This window comes from Patagioenas fasciata, chromosome 28 (assembly GCF_037038585.1).
Source record: "Patagioenas fasciata isolate bPatFas1 chromosome 28, bPatFas1.hap1, whole genome shotgun sequence".
In the NCBI taxonomy this organism is placed as follows: Eukaryota; Metazoa; Chordata; class Aves; order Columbiformes; family Columbidae; genus Patagioenas; species Patagioenas fasciata.
This window is the reverse complement of record NC_092547.1, coordinates 5,016,300-5,038,666: the sequence shown is the minus strand read 5'-3', so window position 1 is coordinate 5,038,666 and position 22,367 is coordinate 5,016,300. Positions and strand designations below refer to the sequence as shown.

Here is a 22,367-nt window from a genome sequence, read left to right as displayed (position 1 = left end):
GACACCCCGAAATGGGGGGGGTCCCACCTGTTCCCCCCTGCGCCGCGGCCGTGGGTGCTGCACACACCCCCGCCATTACATAAAGGCTGATTAATATTATTAATTAGCGCGGGGGCTGCGGATCGGTGCGTGCGGGGGGAGGTGGTGCAGGGGCTGCCACCCCCCCCCCATCACTGGGACCCCCCCCAGGGCTCTGGCATCCCCAAATCCCCCCCTGTGTGTGCCCTGAGCCCCCCCGGCCCTTGGTTCCATCCTTGGTTCCATCCTTGGTTTCCTGGTGGGACATGGACGGGATGGGGGGCACAGGGGGGGTGACAAGGGGACCATGGGGTTCCCACCCCCCCGGTGTGTCCCCCCCCCAGCTCAGGGGTTCATGTCCTAATAGGCCCAGCAGCCCCCTGGGTTTATGTAGGTCCTACAATAATTTGGGGGCTGTTGCTGCCATGAGTCCAGCAGGAGGGGACAGTCAATGGTGTCACCATAGGGGTCTTGGTACCCCCCAGGGGTCCTGGGGTACCCCCCTATAGCCCCATAGGGGTCTTGGCCACTCCTCAGGGGTCCTGGGTACCCCCCTATAGCCCCACAGGGGTCTTGGGTACCCCCCGGGGGTCCTGGGGTACCCCCCCATAGCCCCATAGGGGTCCTAGGTAGCCCCCAGGCGTCCTGGGGTACCCTCCTATAGCCCCATAGGGGTCTTGGGCACTCCCCAGGGGTCCTGGGGTGCCCCCCCATAGCCCCACAGGGGTCCTGGGTACCCCCCAGGGGTCCTGGAATGCCCCCCCATAGCCCCACATGGATCCTGGACCACCCTCTATAGGAGTCCTGGGGGTCCTGAGGGACCTTCTCCCTCCCATAGGCGTTTTGGGGTACCCGCCAGGAGTCCTGGGGTACCCGCACCCTCCAGCTCCACAGGCTCCTGGGGTGCCCCCCATAACCCCATGGGGTCCTGGGTACCCCCAAAGGGGTCCTGGGGACGTTCCCCCCCCATAGCCCTTACGGGGGTCCCGGACACGCTCCCCACGGCGGGTCCCGGGGCATTTCCCCGCTTTCCCCACAGCCCCGTGGGGGTCCCGCCCTCCCCACCCGGTGCCGGTGCTGAGCGGGGCTGGGCGGACCCCGGTTCCCGGCCCCCGCCCCCGGCTCCCTCCGCCCCTCCCCGCCCTCCCGCCGGTGCCGGCTCGGGGAAAGTTGCGACGGAGCCCGGGCGGTGGAGACGGAGCCGGCGGCACCGGCTGCACCGGGACACGGCAGCACCGAGCGCGGCAGCACCGGCAGCACCGGCTCTTCCCGGCCGAGCATCCTCGGGTAGGAGCGCGCAGCATCCCCGGTCCCGCCCGCCGGTGCTCCCCATGCCGGTTCTCCCCATTCTCCCTTCCCGGTGCTCTCCCCCCGGTTCTCCCCACCCCTGCTTCTCCCCCTCCCGGTGTCCCCCACCTCCGCTTCTCCCCTCCTCGCTTCCCCCATCCCCGCTTCTCCGCATCCCGGTTCCCCTCCTCCCCGTTCTCCCCATCCCCGGTGCCCCCCAACCCCTTGTTCTCACCCTCCCGGTGTCCCCCACCTCCGTTTCTCCCCATCCCGCTTCTCCCCATCCCCGCTGCCCCCACCCCCGGTTCTCCCTCCCCGGTGCCCCCCACCGCCGCTCCCACCCCCGGTGCCCGGGATCCATCTTAGCTCCGTCTCCCGGGCCGGTGCCGCCTGCGCAGCCGCCGGGTACCGGGCGGCGAGAGGAGCGGGGTGGCGGGGGGGGGTGTGCGCGGGGAGGCCCCTCCCGGGGCTGCGGGGCGGGACCGGCTCCCGGTTCCCCCGGGGCTGAGGCCGCGTTCCCCGGTAGGGGCCATGGAGCCGCCGCGGAGCCTCCCGGGGCTGCAGCCCGAGCGTGAGGGGCCGGACCCGGCCGGCGGCTGCTGCCCCTCCCCGCTGGAGATCAAGTCCGCCCCCAGCAAGAAGATTTGGGTCAAGCTCCGAGCGCTGTGAGTGACCCCCCCCCCCCCCAAAAGCTGGGGACCCCCCAAACCGAGAGCTGCACCCCCAAAATGGGACTCACCACCCCCAAACTGGGAATGACTGCCCCCAAGCAGGGAGCCCAAACCTGCAAAGGAGGACCCCCCACTGCCAAACTGGGACCCCCAAACCGGGAACAACCACCCCGAAGCAGGGACCTCAAACCCTTAAAGCAGGACCCCGCACCCCCTAACTGGGAGCTGCACCCCCAAATTGGGAATGACCACCCCCAAGCAGGGACCCCAAACCTGCAAAGCAAGACCTCTCAAATGGGGATCCTCCACCCCTAAAGAGGGACCCTCAGGTGGAGACCCCCCCACCCCTAAATGGGGACCCCCCACCCTGAACTGAGAGCTGCACCCCCAAAATGAGACCCACCACCTCCAAATTAGGGCCCCCAAACAGGGACCCCTGATGCCCAAACTGGGCCCTGCACTCCCAAACTGGGACCCCCAAACCACAAACCCTCATCCCAAACTGGGACCCCATCCCCAAACTCGACCCCTAAACGGGGGACCCCCCACCCCTGAACGGGGACCCCCAAACTGGACCCTTGAGCCCACCTATCATCCCCCACCAAACTCCCAGTCACCCCCTTTGGGGACCCCCCCCACCCTTCTCTAAGGGACCTCGGTGACCCCCACATTGTGCTCCCCCCCAGGCAGGACCCCAGGACTTTCAGCTGCCCCTGGGGACCCCCCCAATGCAGGACCCCCCTGCACCCATTGCACCCCGTCAGGCTGGGGGCACCCATGACCCTGGGCTGACTTTGGGGGTGCCAGGGGTGCCCCCAACCCTGGGTTGGGGGGACAGTGGGTGCTCCCCTCCTCTTCGGGGGGTGCTGGTGGTGCCCCCCCATGTGCAGTTGTGCTCACGAGTGCTTGTGCCCCCTTGCCGACCCGCGGCACGTGCGGGTCCTCGTGCGGCGTGGGCGTGCAAGGGGCGTGCACGGGGGTGCACGTGGAACCTGGTGAAGGTGCACGAGGCGACATGGGGACAAGGACGGGGCCGCGTTGCACGTTTGCTGGTGAGCTGAGTGTGTTTCACGCGTACCCGAGGCCGGGCAGGATGCGGTCGGGGCGTGAAACGTTGGTGCTGGAGTTCTCAGGACGTGCGTGCAAAGCCTGAGTGTGCAACTGGCTGCGCACGTTGCTGGGAGCGTGCAAATGTGTGTGTGCAGGCCTGGAGTTTGGTTCATGTGTGTGCACATGTGCTCTGTGCACACCCAGGTGTGCACAGGGGGTGATTGTGCACCCGTGGGAGCAGGTCAGTGTGTCAGAGCGCACCTGAGCGTGCATGGAAAAGCGTGTGCACACCTGAGCGTGCACAGAAACACGTGTGCAGCCCCGTGTGCACACCTGAGTGAGCACAGGAGTGTGTGCGCACGTGCACATGCGCACCTGAGTGTGCACGGAGCACGTGTGCACAGGAACTCGTATGCAGCCACGTGCACACCTGAGTGTGCATGGGAAACACGTGGGCACATACCCGTGCACACCTGAGTGTGCATGGATCACGTGTGCACATGCACACCTGAGCGTGCATGGTGCAAATGTGCATGGGAACACATGCATAGCCATGTGCACAACTGAGTGTGCTCAGGAAACACGTGGGCACGTGCACACCTGAGTGTGCATGGAGCACATGTGCACACCTGAGCACGCATGGAGCACATGTGCACATGCATGTGCACACCTGAGCACGCATGGAGCACATGTGCACATGCATGTGCACACCTGAGCATGCATGGAGCACATGTGCACGTGCATGTGCACACCTGAGCGTGCATGGAGCATGTGTGCACACCTGAGCATGCATGGAGCACATGTACACATGCATGTGCACACCTGAGCGTGCATGGAGCATGTGTGCACACCTGAGCATGCATGGAGCATTTGTGCACATGCATGTGCACACCTGAGTGTGCATGGAGCATGTGTGCACACCTGAGCATGCATGGAGCACGTGTGCACAGGAACACGTGTGCACATGCACGTGCACAGCTGAGCGTGCATGGAGCAGATGTGCATGGGAACACACGTGCACATGCCTGTGCACGCCTGAGTGTGCACAGGAAACACATGGGCACATGCACGTGCACACCTGAGCATGCATGGAGTGCATGTGCATGGGAACATGTGTGCATGTGCACACCTGAGTGTGCATGGAGCAGATGTGCATGGGAACGTGTGCACGTGCACGGGAACACACATGCACGTGCCTGTGCACACCTGAGCAGGTATGGAGCACGTGTGCACGGGAACACGTGTGTGCATGCACGTGCACACCTGAGTGCGCACGGAACACGTGTGCATGGGGGCCTGGGACCCGATGTGGGGTGGCCCGGGGGGGCAGCAGCAGCGCGGGGCCGTGGGTGGTGACAGGCAGCCCGTGGGGACCGTGGGCGCGGGTGGCACCTGCCTGGCAGCGTGACGCAGCCGGGGGGCGGCTGTCCCTTGTCCCCACGCTCCGTGCGGGGGTCCCAGCGCCGGCTGTGACAGGCGAGTGACACAAGGGTGCCACTCAGGGTGGGGGTCCCCAGGAATGGGTGTCCCTGAGGGTGAGTGTCCCCAGGGTGGGTGGCAGGCATGGGAAGGTGACAATTGCCTTCCCAAGGTCACATTCCCCCGGAGCTTCGTGCTGGCTCTGAACGTGACGTCTTGTGGCCCCCCCGCCGTCCCCCTCGCTGGCAACTGTCACTGTCACCTTGGCTGGGGACGTGGTGGCCCCCACCCACCAAACTGGGTCCGGTCGCTGTGCTGGGACAAGGCCACCAGCCACCACCTTGGGGACCTGGGGACGTTTTCAGGGCGTGAGTTCAGTAATTAACGTTAATTGCAATCAGAGGGCAGGAAACCGTGCAGGAGTCACTGCCACCACCCCGTGTCCCCAGCCATGGGGACTTTGTCCCCTGCTGGAGCAATGGGGGTCCCTCTGTCCCTGCTTGTGACCAGGATCCTTGTCCCTGTCCCCACACGGTCCCACGGCCCCGCTGGTCCCTCCTGGGGAGTCACGGCGCTGTCCCCTCCCAGGGACTGTCCCCTGGGTTGGGGACAAGTGCCAGCACCTCCTGGGTCACTGCCGGTCACATCCTGCTCGTGGGGTTTGGAGCTGCCGCTGGGGGACAAGGGACAAGGGACACAGCATCTCAGCCAGTGACCCACGGGCTTGAGCTGGTCCCCAAGGAGCCAGCGTGGTGGGGACACTGTGACACTGGTGGGGACACTGTGACCCTCCCGTCATGCCGTGCCTCAGTTTCCCCAGGGGGCCGGGCTGGTGGCAGGTGGGGACATGCACAGCTTGTGTCACCCACACTGGGGACACTGTGACCGTGGTGACATCCCTGCTGCTGGGACACGGGGTGACAGGGACACTGTGTCCCACCACAGGGGCTGGCCGTGGGAATGGCATGGGGGGGTGGTGGCCTCTGTCCCCATCCCCTGAGACTGTCACCATGTGCTGTCACCCTCCCTATGGCCACGTTTTGGGGGGACCTGGAGGCGTCCCCAAAGTGAGGGCCAGGCTGGCCATGTCACAGGAAACTGCTGATGGTGGGGACAGGTGCCACCAGTCTTGGGGACAGCGTGCATAGGGGACCGCTGGGGACCTGGTGGTCGCTGCTGGGGACCCTCTGGGTGCTGGTGGCAGCAACGGGGACCATTGGGGACCGGTGGGGACCTGGCAGGTGGCAGTGATGGTGACAGTGAGGCCTTCGGGAGGGGACAGGGTGGCTGGTGTCCCTTGCCACTATGTCCCCAACACCACGTCCCTCACTCCAATCTGGGGGGAGCTGGTGGAGCACTGGGGGGGCTGTGACAGCGTGTGACAGTGTGTGACAACGTGTGGCAGCCCGTGCCAGCCGGCGTGCGAATGGGAGACACAGCTGCGGGGGTGGCACGTCCCCAGCCCCCAGGCGACAAATGGGATTCCACCCCCCCCGCCCCGACAGACAGACGGACACACAGACAGATGGGTGCGGGCGGGCGGCTGCGCGCACACGCGTGTGCAGGCGTGTGTCAGACGGGAGGGCTGGGGGAGAGGCGGGTGCAAGTGTGTGTGTGTGCGTGTGCAAACGTGCGTGTGCACGTGTGCAAGTGCACGTGTGTGTGAATGCGTGCATGTGTGTATTTGTGTGCAAATGCGCATGTGCACATATGTGCAAGTGTGCACTTGTGTATGTGTGTGCATGCATGTGTTTGCATGTGCATGTATGTGCAAGTGCACACGTGTGTGTGCATTTGTGTGCATGTGCATGTGCACGCATGTGTGTGCATTTGTGTGCATGTGCACATGTGTATGTGCACATGCACACATGTGTGTGCAAGTGTGGATGTGCACATATGTGCAAGTGTGCACATGTGCATGTGCACGCGTGTGTGTGCAAGTGTGGATGTGCACATATGTGCTAGTGTGCACACGTGTATGTGCATGTGTGTGCAACTATGCATGGGCACATGTGGAAGTGTGCATATGTGTATGTGCATGTATGTGTATGCATGTATGTGCAAGTAAGTGTGTGCAGGTGTGCATATGTGTGTGCATACGTGTATGTGCAAGTGTGTGCAACTATGCATGGGCACATATGTGCAAGTGTGCATACGTGTATGTGCATATATGTGTGTGCATGTATGCATGTATGTGCAAGTAAGTGTGTGCAAGTGTGCACGTGTGTGTGCATACGTGTATGTGCAAGTGTGTGCAGCTATGCATGGGCACATATGTGCAAGTGTGCGCACGTGCATGTGTGCGCGCACGTGCATGTATGTGCAAGTGTGCACGTGTGTGCATGCATGTGTGTGCGAGTGTGCTTATATGTGCACACGTGTTTGTGTGTGCATGTGCGTGTTCAAGTGGACACGTGCATGTCTGTGCATGCATGTGCAAGTGTGCACATCTGTGTCTGTGCACGTGTGCATGCGTGCGTGCGCGTACAAGTGTGCGCACATGCAACAAGCGCCAGGATGAGAGGAAACAGCCTCACGTTGCACCAGGGGAGGCTGAGGGTGCAAATTTGGGGTGATTTGTTCCCCAAAGGGCACTGAACAGGCTGCCCAGGGTGGTGCTGGAGTCACCATCCCTGGAGGGGGGTGAACAGGTGACGTTCATGGGGACATTTAGTGACAGGGTTGGGTGAACGGTTGGACTTGAGGGTCCTTTCAAACCCAGATGACTCTCTGACCCCATGGGTGCCCCCAGTGGGGACGCATCCTGCCGCAGGGCGCTTGGAGACCCCCCAAACTGTCCCTTTGTCCCCCCTACAGGCTGCGGTTCATGGTGAAGCAGCTGGAGACGGGCGAGGTGAACGTGGAGGAGCTGCGCAGGAACCTGGAGTACGCGGCCTCGCTGCTCGAGGCCGTTTGCATCGACGAGACCAGGTGTGGCTGCAGGGTGACACCAAGGTGACACAGGGTGACGATCACCCCGCCCTGATGCCACCCCCCCGTCCTGCAGGCAGATGCTGGACACGGAGGACGAGCTGCGGGCCATGGGCTCGGACGCCGCCGTCCCCTCCGAGGTGCGGGACTGGCTGGCGGCCACCTTCACCCAGCAGGCGCGCGCCAAGGGCCGCCGCGCCGAGGAGAAACCCAAGTTCCGCAGCATCGTCCACGCAGTCCAGGCCGGAATCTTCGTGGAGAGGTGGGTGCTGGGGTGGGGGTTTGGGGAGTGGGAGGGTGGTCATGGAGTCACTGAGTGTCATGGGTTGGAAGGGATCCCAAAAATCATCTTTAGTGGAGCGGGAACACCCAGCTGAGGTTACACGGGAACCAGGCGGGTTTGAATGTCTGCAGAGAAGGAGACTCCACAACCCCCCTGGGCAGCCTGGGCCAGGCTCTGCCACCCTCACCATGAACAAGTTTCTGCTCATATTTAAGTGGAACCTCCTGTGTTCCAGTTTGCACCCATTGCCCCTTGTCCTGTCACTGGTTGTCACCCAGAAGAGCCTGGCTCCATCCTCCTGACACTGCCCCTTTCCATACTGATCCCCAGGAATGAGTCCCCCCTCAGTCCCCTCTTCTCCAGCTCCAGAGCCCCAGCTCCCTCAGCCTTTCCTCACATGGGAGATGCTCCACTCCATCATCATCATGGCTCTCACCCTTCACATATTTATAATTACAACCCCTGTGGCACCAGGGGTTGTCCCCAATGCCCAGCGGGGTCCCCAAGCACCTGGGGTGGCCCCAGTGCCCGGATGTCTCCTGCTCCCAGGGTTTGTCCCCTGGCACCCAAGGGTGAACACCCGGGTGGGTCCCCCAGCACCCACATCCACCGTTTCTTGCAGGATGTTTCGCCGGACGTACACGGCCGTGGGGCCCAGCTACTCCACCTCCGTCCTCAACTGCCTGAAGGTACCTTGGGGTGTGGGGGGCACCCAGTTATCCCAGGGATGCTGCCCCGGGGTGTGTGGGGTACCCCAATTCCCCCTGCCCTGGGATGCTCCCCTGGGCTGGCACATCCACTCCATGGGAGACGGCACCCAGTGCTACTGGGCATCGCTGGGCTTTGCTGGGCTTCACCGGGTATAGCTGAGCTTTACTGGGCTTTGCTGGGCTTCACTGGGCATCACTGCAGTTTGCTGGTCTTTATTGGGGTTGACTGGGTGTCACTGGGCTTTGCTGGGCATCACTCGGCTTTGCTGAGCTTTGCTGGGCATCAATGTGCTTTGCTGAGCTTTGCTGGGCATCACTGGGCTTCACTGGGCTTTGCTGGGCATCCCAGGTCTTTACTGGGCATCCCTGGGCTCCACAGGGCTTCGCTGGGCTTCACTGGCCATTACTGGTCTTTACCGGGCATCTCTGGGCTTTACTGGGCATCACTGGGCTTTGCTGGGCTTTACTGGGCATCGCTGGGCATCACTGTGGTTCACTGGGCTTTACTGGGCATCACTGGGCTTTGCTGGACTTTACTGGGCATCCCTGGGCATCACTGTGGTTCACTGGGCTTTACTGGGCATCACTGGGCTTCGCTGGGCATCCCAGATCTTTACTGGGCATCCCTGGGCTCCACAGGGCTTCGCTGGGCTTCACTGGCCATTACTGGTCTTTACTGGGCATCTCTGGGCTTCACTGTGGTTCGCTGGGCTTTACTGGGCATCACTGGGCTTTGCTGGGCTTTACTGGGCATTGCTGGGCATCACTGTGGTTCACTGGGCTTTACTGGGCATCACTGGGCTTCACTGGTCTTTGCTGGGCTTTACTGGGCGTCACTGGGCTTCACTGGTCTTTGCTGGGCTTTACTGGGCATCACTGGGCTTCACTGGTCTTTGCTGGGCTTTACTGGGCATCACTGGACTCCACTGGGCATCACTGGGCTTTGCTGGACTTCACCAGGCACAGCTGGGTGTCCCCGGGTGTCCCCAGGCACTGATCTCCCCCCAACCCTGTGCCGACACCCCCGTGTCCCCCCACCCTTCCAGAGCCTCGACCTTTGGTGCTTCGACGTCTTCACGCTGAACCGGGTGACGGACGATCACTCCCTGCGCACCATCGTCTTCGAGCTCTTCACCCGACACAACCTCAACAGCCGCTTCAAGGTGCGTCTGTTCCCACCCATGGGTGCCTGTTCCCACCCGTGGGTGTCCGTGCCCACCCGTGGGTGCTGCGGGGACGGGTGCAGCCGTGAGCGCGCATGCCTGTGCCGCAGATCCCCACCGTCTTCCTGACCACGCTGCTGGATGCGCTGGAGACCGGATACGGCAAGTACCGCAACCCCTACCACAACCAGGTCCACGCCGCCGATGTCACCCAGACCGTCCACTGCTTCCTGCTGCGCACTGGGATGCTGGTAAGGGCACTTTTTGGGGTCCCATGGGGATATTTGGGGGTCCCACGGGGACACTGGGAGGTCCCGGGTAGTGTCTGGGCCCAGTGATGCTTGCTCCACGCTGCCGTCTCCATGGCAACAATGGCGCTGTTGTCATGACAATGTCACCGGGATGATGGGGTGACCCCCGGCTTGCGGGGATGTGTGTCCGTGTCCTGGTGTCCCCTGTCACGTCACACGCGTGGCCGTGCACACGTGTGGTCACGCGCCGTCGTGCAAACACCCGCATGCTGAGCATCCCACACCCTGCGCCCCGTGTCCCTCACGGGGTGTCACTGGGGGGCCTGGTGACCGTCCCCGTGCCACCTGCGTCCCCCCAGCACTACCTGACGGAGATCGAGGTCCTGGCCACCATCTTCGCTGCCGCCATCCACGACTACGAGCACACGGGCACCACCAACAGCTTCCACATCCAGACCAAGTGAGGGCGGGGGACACCGTGCGGGTGGCACGGGTGACGTGGCGTGGCGTGGGTGGCATGGCATGGCATGGTGCAGGTGACATGGCACGGCACGGGTAGGGCTGGGGAGCTGTCATGGGGACGTGTGGGACACTGTGAGGCGTGGAAAGTGGCACCCTGTGGACACTCGATGTCACCGATGTGGCTGGGACACAGATGTGCTGGCAGCTTGGGGACACGCAGTGCCACCCATGCAGCCAGGATATGCGTGTGCCAGCACCCTGGGGACACTCGGTGCCACCAATAACAGCCAGGAGACAGGTGTGCGGGCACCTTGGGGACAACCAGGCCCTTGATACAGCTGTGATACAGATGTGCTGGCACCCTGGGGACAACCAGGCCATTGATACAGCTGGGATGGCACCTTGGGGACACCCAGGCCATTGATACAGCTGGGATACAGATGTGATGACACCCTGGGGACACCCAGGCCATTGATACAGCTGTGATACAGCTGTGCCATCACCCTGGGGACAACCAGGCCATTGATACAGCTGGGATGGCACCTTGGGGACACCCAGGCCATTGATACAGCTGTGATACAGCTGTGCCAGCGCCCTGGGGACTCCCAGGCCATTGATACAGCTGGGATGGCACCTTGGGGACACCCAGGCCATTGATACAGCTGTGATACAGATGTGCCAGCGCCCTGGGGACACCCAGGCCATTGATACAGCTGGGATGGCACCTTGGGGACACCCAGGCCATTGATACAGCTGTGATGCAGATGTGCCAGCACCCTGGGGACACCCAGGCCATTGATACAGATGTGCTGGCACCCTGGGGACACCTATGGCCTCTAATGTGGCTGTGATCCGGCACCTCGGGGCCACTCAGTGCCACCACCAGCACCCTGGGGACACCCCTCTCCCCACGGGGAGGTGTCTCAGCTTCCCTGCCACCACGCTGGGGTCCCACTGTCCCCTCTGTCCCCAGGTCGGACTGCGCCATCCTCTACAACGACCGCTCGGTGCTGGAGAACCACCACATCAGCGCCGTGTTCCGCATGATGCAGGATGACGAGATGAACATCTTCGTCAACCTCACCAAGGACGAGTTTGCGTAAGGTCCCCGTCCTTGTCCCCGGCGCTGTCCCCGGTGGGGACACCGGACCCTGATGACATTTCCCCCCCCCTCCCCGGGGCGCAGGGAGCTGCGGGCGCTGGTGATCGAGATGGTCCTGGCCACCGACATGTCCTGCCACTTCCAGCAGGTCAAGTCCATGAAGACGTCGCTGCAGCAGCTGGAGCGGTGAGTGCGGGTTGGGGAGAAGTCCCCAGCGTGGGGGACATGATGTGGCTTTTGGGGACAAACCTCAGCAGCGGGGTCCCCTCCGTAGGATCGACAAGTCCAAGGTGCTGTCGCTGCTGCTGCATGCGGCCGATATCAGCCACCCCACCAAGCAATGGGCCGTGCACAGCCGCTGGACCAAGGCGCTCATGGAGGAGTTCTTCAGGCAGGTAGGGTCCCCACGGCCCTGGGGACAGGGGGACAACCCCTTGGGGACGCATCTCCCTCGCTTCGCCTTCCCAGGGGGACAAGGAGGCCGAGCTGGGGCTGCCCTTCTCGCCGCTCTGCGACCGCACTTCAACGCTGGTGGCCCAGTCGCAGATCGGTGAGTGTCCCCAGCCTGTCCCCAGCCAGGGCGCGTCCCCATGGCCGCCGTCTCCCCTCCCCATGGCTGCCGTGTCCCTTCCCCACCGCAGGCTTCATCGACTTCATCGTGGAACCCACCTTCTCGGTGCTGACCGACGTGGCCGAGAAGCTGGTGCTGCCCCTCGCTGAGGACGGCACCAAGTCCAAGGGCAACCCGGCGGCCACCCAGCCACCCAGGTCGACCACCCCTCTGCCTCAGTTTCCCCTTCTTGTTTTGGGTGCAGGGAGGTGGTGGTACTGGCTGTCCCCGTCCCCAGCTGTCCCCGTCCCCAGCTGTCCCTGTCCCCAGCCATCCCGTCCCCGGCTGTCCCCCTCCCCGACTGTCCCCATCCCCAGGTGTCCCCATGCCCGACTGTCTCTGTCCCCAGCCATCCCATCCCCGGCTGTCCCCATCCCCAGATGTCCCCGTCCCCGGCTGTCTCTGTCCCCAGCTGCCCCATCCCCAACTGTCCCCCTCCCTGGCTGTCCCCATCCCCAACTTTCACCATCCCCAGGTATCCCCCTCCCCAGGTGTCCCTATCCCTGGCTGTTCCCACCCGCAGCTGTCCCCATCCAAACTGTCCCCGTCCCCAGGTGTCCCCATCTCCATGTGTCCCCATCCCCGGCTGTCCCCATCCCCAGGTGTCCCAGTCCCCAGCTGTTCCCATCTGCAGCTGTCCCCATCCAAACTGTCCCTGTCCCCAGGTGTCCCCATCCCCGGCTGTCCCCATCCTCAGGTGTCCCAGTCCCCAGCTGCTCCCATCTGCAGCTGTCCCCATCCAAACTGTCCCCGTCCCCAGGTGTCCCCATCCAAACTGTCCCCATCCCCAGGTGTCCCAGTCCCCAGCTGTTGCCATCTGCAGCTGTCCCCATCCAAACTGTCCCCGTCCCCAGGTGTCCCCGTCCCCAGGTGTCCCCAACTCCAGGTGTCCCCATCCCCGGCTGTCCCCATCCTCAGCTGTCCCTGTCCCAGCTGTCCCTATCCTCAGCTGTCCCTGTCCCCAGCTGTCCCCATCCCAGCCGTCCCTGTCCCCGCAGCTCGCAGTGGCGGCAGCCGTCCCTGGATGAGCACCTGGAGCTGGGGGACATCAAATCCGACCTGGCCGGGTTCCGCTCCACCTGGACCAAGTACATCCAGGAGAACAAGCAGAAGTGGAAGGAGCGGGCGGCCAGTGGTAGGTGACGGCCACCACGGCCACCGTGTCCCCCGGGGAGGGGACAGGCAGCATCGTGGGGACACGCGAGGCTGTGCTGAGCATCCCTGGGTGGGCAGCACGGGGTGGGTGACACTTGGGCTTGTGGGGTGGGTGGGATGACTTGGGGGAGGTCTCAGTGTTCTCAGTGTCCCCACACCCTGTGTCCCCGCACCCCGTGTCCCCCCAGGCATCACCAACCAGGCGTCCATCGAGGAGCTGTCACCCTGCGAGGAGCCGCCCGCCACCAGAAACAACCAGAATGGGGACGTGGAATAACAGCGGGAGCAGCGAGGTGGGCACTGGGGGGACAACCCAGCCCTGGGGGGCCACATTGGTGGCCCGGCTGTGACTGTCCCCACCACAACAACAGGTTCTCGTCCGGCCGAGTGACGCCGTCTCGCCCACTGTGTCCGACGCCATCGAGTTCAGCACCATTCGCGGGGAGGGAGGATTCGTGCCGGTGCCACCAGCACCCCCGGGGTCGGTCCCCTCGGTACCCCCCAGCCCGGCCACCTCCGGCCGCCTGTGCCAAACCTTGGGCCACTGGTAACGGTGACACCGACCCTCTCGCTGTCACACCAGTGGCTTCCTGGCCCCCCACGCTGGGTTTTGCCCTTATGATTTTCTACAAAAGCTGCTTGTCACCCCATGGCGGGGTGGGGACGATGGCGGTGGCACTGGGGACAGCAGGTGACAGAGGAGCCATGTAGGGTGTGTCACTCTGAGGGCCACCGTTGTCCCCTCTGTGCCTGCTGGGTCAGTGCGGCCACACCGTGGTGGGTGTCCCCAAATGTCCTTAAATGTCCCCATCCTGCCCTATGCGCCTGGAGCATCCCTGTCCCCTGATCTGTGTGTCTGTGGGACCTGTCCCCGTGTCCCCCCAGGGTCCTTCCCCACATGTTGTGGGTGAGGTGGGGGGTGATGGGGCAGTGGCGGGGGGGGCAGGATCGGGCCCGGAGGTGACAGTGCCAGCCCCAGTGTCCCCAGGGCTGTGCCAGCCCCCCCTGGCCCCGCTGTGTCTCCAGCATCTCCAGCTCCAGCGCGTACCCCGGATACCCCCCCCGGCTTCCTCCGCCTCGAACATCCTCCTGCATCCCGGTGTCCCTCGAGCATCCTTGAGTATCCTCTGCCATTCCGGCTCTGGTGTCCCTCGAGCATCCTCCAGCATCCCCGTGTGTCTCAGGCATCCTCCGGCATTCTGGTGTATCTCGAGCATCCTCCAGCATCTCGGTTCTGGTGTGCTTCAAGCATCCTCTGGCGTCCTGGTTCCAGCATCTTCCGGCATCCTGGCGTGCCTCGAGCATCCTCTAGCATCCTTGAGCATCCTCCAGCATCCTGGTTTGCCTCGAGCATCCTCCGGCATACTGGTGTATCTCGAGCATCCTCAAGTATCCTCTGACATCTTGGTGTGTCTTGAGCATCCTCCGGCATCCTAGTTTGCCTCAAGCATCCTCCAGCATCCCAGCTCTGGTGTGCTTCGAGCATCCTTGAGTATCTTCCGGCATCCTGGTGTGGATCGAGTATCCTCCAGTATTCTGGTTCCAGAGCATCCTCCTGCATCTTGGTGCATCTCAAGCATCCTGGAGCATCCTCCTGCATCCCAGTGTATCTCGAACATCCTTGAGCATACTTCAGCATCCCGGTGCCTCTTGAGCATCCTCTGGCATCCTGGTTCCAGCAGGCCCAGAGCATCCTTGAGCATCCTCCTGCATCCCAGGGTATCTCAAGCATCCTTGAGCATCCTCCTGCATCCCGGTGCATCTCAAGCATCCTCCTGCATCCCAGGGTATCTCAAGCATCCTCGAGCATCCTCCTGCATCCCAGTGTATCTCGAGCATCCTTGAGCATAACTCAGCATTCCTGTGCCTCTCGAGCATCCTCCGGCATCCCAGGGTATCTCAAGCATCCTCCTGCATCCGGGTGCATCTCAAGCATCCTCCTGCATCCCAGGGTATCTCAAGCATCCTTGAGCATCCTCCTGCATCCCAGTGCATCTCGAGCATCCTCCGGCATCCACGTTCCAGCGTGTCCAGAGCATCCTTGAGCATCCTCCTGCATCCCGTGTGCCTTGAGCATCCTCGAGCTCCAGCACCTCCCGCTCCGGTCCCCCGGCTCGGCCCCCCATCCGTTCCCCCCCTCCCCACTGGCACAGCTCCACCCACACACGCATGTGAAACGAAGCGCCGCCGCTAACGAGCAATTAATAAACCATCCACCACCCCCCCGGCTCCTGCGCCCTTGGCCTGGGAGCTGGGGGGTGACAGGGGGGCCAGGACCCTCCCGTGGGGACAGAGGGGGTGAATGGAACCCCAGGGGGGGTTCAGAGGTTTGGGGGGTCCTGCACCCCCATGTGAAGGCAAAGAGGAGGCGGGGCGGGGGGGGGAAGGGATCCCTTTAATACCAACTGATGGGGGGGGGGGGTCCCTGCGCCCCCCACGTGTCACACGTGCGCTGCATCCATGCGAATCCCACGTGCAAAGTGTGTCCCCCCGTGTCCGTGTGTCCGAACACCCTGGGGTGCGTGTGTCTGTGTGTCCCCCCCAGCCCCACGTACATGCACGTGCACCCCCCCCCCGGCCACCACATGCGTGCACAAGAACCCATGTGCGTCCACACGCGTGTGCGCACCGGGGTGCGGCTCCCCAGGGCTGGGGGGTGACAGTGCGGTGGCCCTGGGGACACCCTGGGGGTGGCAGTGACGCGGCGGCGGGGGGGGGGACACCAGGGGGTGCTGCGCGGTGTTGCCAGCGTCACCCGCCCTGGGTCGCGGGGGGGGTGAGGGGACATGGGCACAGCCGTTGTCCCCAAAGTCCCCCCCCGGGGGGGGACCTGCCCGTGGCAGTAAAAAATGACCCTCCGGGAGCCCCAAAGTGGCGGCGGAATCTTAGAAAACAGGTAAAAAAGTCCCCGGGACGTTCGGCTCCTGCGCGGCCTCGGTGCTGCGGTGGCTCTGGGGACAGAGGGGACATCGTGGAGGGGACGGGGACCCCGGCAAAGCCAGCGCCGTGTCCCCAGTGCCAGCATCACCATGTGACACTGTCCCCTTCCCTGCTGTGGGGACCAGGGTACCCCCAGTGACCCCCACAGGACCCCAGTACCCCCCTGGTATAGTGGCCCAGTACCCCCCAGTTTCCCCCCAGTATCCCAGTGCAGTATCCCAGTAGACCCCCCAGTGCCCCAGTACTGTTCCCATTGCCCCAATACCACCCCAGTACAGTGCCCCAGTACCCCCCCAATAGAGTATCCCAGTACACCCCCAGCATCCCAGTGCACCCCCAGTGCCCCAGTACAGTATACCAGTAGCCCCCCCAGTGCTCCAGTACTGCTCCCATTGCCCCAATACCACCCCAGTACAGTACCCCAGTACACCCCCAGTGTCCCAGTACAGTATCCCAGTACACCCCCAGCATCCCAGTGCACCCCCAGTGTCCCAGTACAGTGTCCCAGTACAACCCCCTAGTGTCCCAGTACAGCTCCCATTGCCCCAATACCACCCCAGTGTCACAGTACAGTGTCCCAGTATCCCCCCAACACCCCAGTGCACCCCCAGAGTCCCAGTACAGTGTCCCAGTACCCCCCCAGCATCCCAGTACACCCCCCAGTGTCCCAGTACAGTATCCCAGTACCCCCCCAACATCCCAGTACACCCCCAGTGTCCCAGTACAGTATCCCAGTACGCCCCCCAACATCCCAGTGCACCCCCAGTGTTCCAGTACAGCTCCCATTGCCCCAATACCACCCCAGTGTCACAGTACAGTGTCCCAGTACCCCCCCCCAGCATCCCAGTAAACCCCCCAGTGTCCCAGTACAGCACCCCAGTACCCCCCCAGCATCCCAGTACACCTCCCAGTGTCCCAGTACAGTATCCCAGTACCACCCCCAGTGTCCCAGTAGAGCGTCCCAGTACCCCCACAGTGTCCCAGTACATGGCCCCAGCACCTCCCCAGTGCCCCAGTCACTGTCCCAGTGCCCCCCAGTGCCCCCCAGCACCCCAGTTACGCACCTACTGGCTGCTGCCCGCACCCTGCCCGGCACTGTCCCTCGGTGCTATATGGGTGTCCCCATCCCCTGGGCTCTGCCGCCCGTCCCCATGGGTCCCTGTGGACACCAGGGTGTCACCTCAGCGTCCCCAACCCACAGCTTGGCGTGACAGGGGGGTCCCAGGGGGTGACACGGGTCACTCACGCTGGCCGGGGCCGGGGCCACCCTCGTGTGTGGCCAGCGGGCAGGTGCCACCGGGGCTGTGGCTGTGCTCGGTGTCACCGTGGTGGCAGCAGCCGGTGGCAGCGGCCGCCTCCTCGTCCTCGTCCTGCGCCTGCTTGCACAGGTGATGCTCCACCATCATCTGCAGCTCTGCGGGGACATGGGGACAGCGTGACCGTCCCCACGCTCCCGGTGACAGCGGGGGACTCGTGTCCCCTCCGGTGGCATTTGCCACGTGCCCATGGCTGGGTGGATCCAAGGGCAGCGCCAAGGTGGTGACATCCAACCCACTCGTCCCATGTGTCACCCAGGGAACTGTCCCCCACATTACCAAGGTGGTGACATCTCAAGGTGGTGACACCCAACCCACCTGTCCCCCCATTGCCAAGGTGGTGACATCCCAAGGTGGTGACATCCAACCCACCTGTCCCCTGTGTCACCCAGGGGATTGTCCCCCCTCCCATTACCAAGGTGGTGACATCTCAAGGTGGTGACATCCCACCTGTCCCCTGTGTCACCCAGGGGATTGTCCCCCCCCATTGCCAAGGTGGTGACATCCCAAGGTGGTGACATCCAACCCACCTGTCCCCTGTGTCACCCAGGGGACTGTCCCCCCCCTCCCAGTACCTTTCATGGTTGGGGTGGTGCGGGAAACCTTCTTCCTCTGCCTGGGTGACACGGTCAGACCCGACTGCGAGGGACATGGGGGTGTCAGTGACAGGGGGTTGGGGACACCCCATGGACCCCCCCACCCCCCCATGGTGACACCGACCTTCAGCAGGGGGTTGGGCAGCCGGTCCTCATCGATTTCTGGGGGGGGGACAGAAGGTGACAGATCAGCGCTCAGCTCCGTCCTGCCCCCCCCGCCATGAATCCAGCCCCTCTGTGTCACCCTCTGTCACCCATGGGTGCTCAGGGGGGCCAGGGGACTATGACACAGCTGCCATGCGCTGTCCCCAAAGGCCACATGCCGGGTGTGGGGTCAATGACCGAGCAGCTCTTAAATGTCACAGCTGGTGTCCCCTGTCCCCGGGGGTGGCCCCGTCCCAGTGTCCCCTGCGCGGGGGGTGACACGAGCAGCTGCTCCCCCCGGAGATGGATGGGCTGAGCCCCAGGGCCTGATCCTGCAGCAGGGACAGCAGGGGATGGGGGGACAAGGGGACAGCCCCAGGGTGGGGGACACGGTGCTGCTGGGACAGGATGACACCCGCTGCAACCCAAGCGCCCTGAGCGTCACATACAGGGGATCCTGAGTGTCACATCGGGGGGGTTCCCAGGGGGTGACACACGCAAGGACCCACCTGGGGACGACTGATCGCTGCTCAGGACCAGGTTGGCCGGAGTCGGTCGGCGCCTTCGGATCTTGGTGGGGACAGGAGAGATTTGGGACCCATAGCTGCACCCCGAACCCCATAGCACCCACCCTTGATGTCCTTTGTCCCCATGGCGGTGGTGGCCCCATGGGGACAGGGGACAGCAGCCAGGCCCTGAGTGCAGCAGCTCCGGTGGCCGGACACACGTGTCTTTTAAATCAACATTTCCCGACCAGCCTTAATGAGAGATGGGTGCTAATTATACCCCGGCCCCGGGAAGCGCCCGGCGACACCGGTGCGGTGACAGCGGCGCCGTGACATCGGTGTGGTGACACCACGGGGACCTGCCCTTCCTTTATGGACACAGCGTCCTTGCCCAAGGTCACCTGGAGCATCCTGCGCTGTTCCTGCCCCACATTCCCGCCCCCTTGGTGACTTCAGTGGGGGGGTTGTGGCGCTAATAGAGGATTTGGTGGCCGTGCCGGGTGGCAGCGGTGACACCGCACCCCGCGTCCCCTTTCCCCGCTGACCCACTAACTGAGTTTGCTCTGCAAACACCGATTTCCCGGCGAGGATTCCCTAATGAGCAGGCTGCCTAATGACATGCTAATGAGATGCTAATGAGGCGGGCACGCGGAGGACGCCCCCGCCCACCCCACCCCCCCCTCCCCGACCTCCCCCCCGGGCGAATCTTCTCCGTGTCGGCCCCGTTGCCATAGAAACCCGCGATCGGGATTTTAAACGGAGATTAGAGGGAACCGGGAATTGCCGGGAATTGCCGGGAAACGCCCTCCCCCCCCACCCAGGGACCCTCCCCCCCGCTTCGGGGTCGGGGTCCAACCACCCCCCCACAAGCCCAAAGATGGGGCTGGGAGGGGTCGCGCCCCCCAACCGGGGTTGGGGCTGGCCCTGGTGTCCCCGGTGGTGGGTCCTGGGGACACCAGAGCCACCCCAGGGTGTGGGGCAGGGCTGTGTCCGCGGGGACAGGGTGGGGGACATTGGTGTCACCCGCTCAAGGTCACCCAGGCGGGGTTGAGCTGTGTTTGTTTTGCTGCTCCAGACTGGGCCGGGGACCCAGGCGTCCGGGCGGTTCCCGCCTTGACTCCCTAAGGGGGGGATGCTCTGGTCCTTGCTCCATCCCTGCATCCCTGCATCCATCCCTGCATCCATCCCTGCATCCCTCCATCCCTGCGTCCCTCCCTGCATCCCTCCCTGCATCCCTCCCCCAGCTCGACCGGGGCATCGCGCTCTCCTGCCGCCGCTATTTTTAGATCAATCTCCACCATCGATTAAGAAAGTGCCACGGCCAAGAGCATCAGGAACCCGGCGGCCCGCGGTGGGGGGAGCGCCGCTGGGGGGGCTGCTCCCCTGGGCCTGGGGGGTCATCCAGGGGGACGTGGGGTGGGCACAGGAGCGGGACTAGAATGGTACTGGGACCAGAATGGGATCGGGGACCTGAATGGGGTTGGGGATCAGAGTGGGATGGGTGAAGCTCATCTCTCAGCATGATGGAGCAAACATCCCCCCGAGTGTCCCCCCCGTATCCTTGGGGACACACTGTGCTCAGGGTGGACTTGGGGACTTGGGCAGGGACACAGGACAAAGCCCTGGGCCAGGCCTGGCACCCATGGGTGACACCAGGATGGGTGGGTGGATGTTCCCAGCAGACTGGGACCAAGGAGCTGTGGGACCTGTGGGGACACAGGGGACCCAGGAAGGTCCATGGGGACAAGGTCCTTCTAGAGGGTGGGGCTGGATGAGCTTGGGGACAACCCTGCAGGACATAGGGACACCGTTCCACAGGGGTGACACAGCCGAGCCCTTCACCAGTGTGAGGGGGACCCACATCAGCTCTTCCCCTGCGGGGACACCCAAACCAGGGGAACTGCAGACACAGGGAGGGGACATCAGCATTGTCACCTGCTGCCAGGGCCCTGTCACACTGCCAGGGGCTCCAACAGGTGCTGAGCTACAGCTGGAGGGGGGAAACTGAGGCAGGGACAGGCAGGTGACACCCCAGGGCAGGGTCACGCCGAGCGCCCCATATCCCGGCTGTGACGGGGGGGTGGGACACAGGCACCCCCGCTCCCCACTGCAGCCTCGGTGGGTGCCGGGGGTCCTGCACCCACCACCCAGCAGCCCCCCCCGGCTCTCCTAGGGGGGCCGCGCTGCAAATGAGCCGTGTGGCAGCCCCAGATGGTGCGTGGCCGTATTTAGCGACAGCGAGATGCTCGCCAGCGGGCGGCCCCCGCTCGCCCCCGCGCCGCTGGCAACAGGGGCTGCTCACCCAGGAGCCACCCAGCTGCTGGGGACCCCCGTTCTGGGGGGGACACACACAGCCGGGACCCCCCAACTCCTCACCATCCTTGTAGAGCTTCCCACTTGGTGATAACGGGGAGTGGGGGGGTGGTCTCCTGCAGCCCCCAGGGTTGGGGGGCACAGCGGGATGGGGGTGATGTGGGCGGGGGGGGGTCCTCAGGAGTGCCCCTGGTTGTCCCTGGGCAGCTCTGCCGTGTCCCTTGGCCAGGCCATAATGTCCCCGCTGCTATTCTGGGATCCCCTCCAGCAGGAGCAGGGGTTGAGCAAGGGCTGGAGGGACCTGGGGGCGCCGGAGGGGGGCTGTAACCAAACACCCCCCCCCGGGACACCCCCGCGGTGTCGTGCTGAGCCAGCACATGGCCCTGGCACTGTCACCTCGGTCCTCACGGCCAACTCAGTCCCCACGGCCACCACGGGGCCAGGCAGCCCCCAGCCCACGGGGGGTGGCACTGGGGGTGTCCCCAACACCGCGGGGGGGTGAACACACCTGCTGGCCCCCGGGTGCGTCCCCCCCACGCCACCACCGCCCCCGTGTCACCCAGCGCCCCGTCCCCCGCGCCCGGGGGTGTCACCACCGCCCCGACTCCGCCGCGGTCACACCGGGCGCCCCGTGTCCCCCCCCGTGCCCGCAGCCTCCCGCACCGGCCCCGGCAGGAGCAGGCGGGTCCCCCCCAGCCCCGGTGTGTCCCCGGTGTGTTCCCCCCGCCGTGCCCGGTGTCCCCACCTGCTCGGCCGCCTCCGGGTCCAGATGCGGCTCCAGCAGCGGCACCGTGAACTGGATCTTGCGGGGGCTGTTGGGCTCCATGACGGGCGGCGGCTCCGGCGGCTCCGGCGGCTCCGGCGGCTCCGGCGCTCCCGGCCCTGCCCGCCCCGCCCCGGCCCCGCCCCGGCCCCGCCCCGGTGCCCGGTCCCGGTGCTCGGTCCCCGCCCGCGGTGGGACCTGGCGGGACAGAGGCGGGGACAGAGGGGTGGACACGGGGACATAGGGGCAGACACACGGACAGATCCCGGGACACTGGGACAGACACACGGACACAGGGACAGACACACAGACAGATCCTGGGATACCGGGACAGACACACGGACACAGGGACAGACACACGGACGGATCCTGGGACACAGAGACGGACACATGGACACAGGGACAGACACATGGACGGATCCTGGGACAGACACACGGACACAGGGACAGACACATGGACAGACACATGGACGGATCCTGCGACAAACACACGGACACAGGGACAGACACATGGACAGGTCCCGGGACACTGGGACAGGCACAGGGACAGACACATGGATGGATCCTGGGACACAGGGACAGACACACGGACACCACGACAGACACACGGATGGATCCTGGGACACTAGGGTGGATACACGGACACAGGGACAGACACACGGACAGATCCCAGGACA

General features: G+C 64.3%; 2 protein-coding genes across 2 annotated transcripts; one reads left to right on the top strand and one right to left on the bottom strand.

Annotated features, from left to right (window-relative positions):
• The first annotated feature begins 311 nt into the window (after positions 1-311).
• On the top strand, positions 312-15,333 carry PDE1B (phosphodiesterase 1B). The gene is made up of 16 exons (XM_071799857.1): positions 312-1,305; positions 1,832-1,970; positions 7,263-7,376; positions 7,453-7,638; positions 8,282-8,348; positions 9,416-9,532; positions 9,643-9,783; positions 10,143-10,243; positions 11,219-11,344; positions 11,432-11,533; positions 11,622-11,742; positions 11,816-11,897; positions 11,989-12,115; positions 12,956-13,092; positions 13,301-13,405; positions 13,484-15,333. Exons 1-15 carry the CDS (start codon positions 939-941, stop codon positions 13,387-13,389), a joined length of 2,016 nt encoding a protein of 671 aa, XP_071655958.1. The 5' UTR covers positions 312-938; the 3' UTR covers positions 13,390-13,405; positions 13,484-15,333.
• A 154-nt stretch (positions 15,334-15,487) lies between these two features.
• Positions 15,488-21,822, bottom strand: PPP1R1A (protein phosphatase 1 regulatory inhibitor subunit 1A). Its single transcript, XM_071799890.1, has 7 exons — positions 21,673-21,822; positions 18,618-18,678; positions 18,089-18,126; positions 17,944-18,007; positions 17,299-17,466; positions 17,117-17,211; positions 15,488-16,063 (listed from the first exon to the last, which is right to left on the bottom strand). Exons 1-6 carry the CDS (start codon positions 21,751-21,753, stop codon positions 17,117-17,119), a joined length of 507 nt encoding a protein of 168 aa, XP_071655991.1. The 5' UTR covers positions 21,754-21,822; the 3' UTR covers positions 15,488-16,063.
• Between the last annotated feature and the right edge of the window lie 545 nt (positions 21,823-22,367).

What these genes read in the sequence shown, in the direction of transcription:
- PDE1B (XM_071799857.1), top strand. Translation starts at nt 939, where the DNA reads ATGGGGTCCTGGGTACCCCCAAAGGGGTCCTGGGGACGTTCCCCCCCC. An exon ending in GGTGGCCCAGTCGCAGATCG is followed by an intron (nt 11,898 to 11,988) that starts GTGAGTGTCCCC and finishes TCCCCACCGCAG; the next exon opens with GCTTCATCGACTTCATCGTG. An exon ending in GCGGCCACCCAGCCACCCAG is followed by an intron (nt 12,116 to 12,955) that starts GTCGACCACCCC and finishes CTGTCCCCGCAG; the next exon opens with CTCGCAGTGGCGGCAGCCGT.
- PPP1R1A (XM_071799890.1), bottom strand. Translation starts at nt 21,753, where the DNA reads ATGGAGCCCAACAGCCCCCGCAAGATCCAGTTCACGGTGCCGCTGCTG. An exon ending in TGCCCAACCCCCTGCTGAAG is followed by an intron (nt 18,008 to 18,088) that starts GTCGGTGTCACC and finishes TGTCCCTCGCAG; the next exon opens with TCGGGTCTGACCGTGTCACC. An exon ending in TGGCCCCGGCCCCGGCCAGC is followed by an intron (nt 17,212 to 17,298) that starts GTGAGTGACCCG and finishes TGGTGTCCACAG; the next exon opens with GGACCCATGGGGACGGGCGG.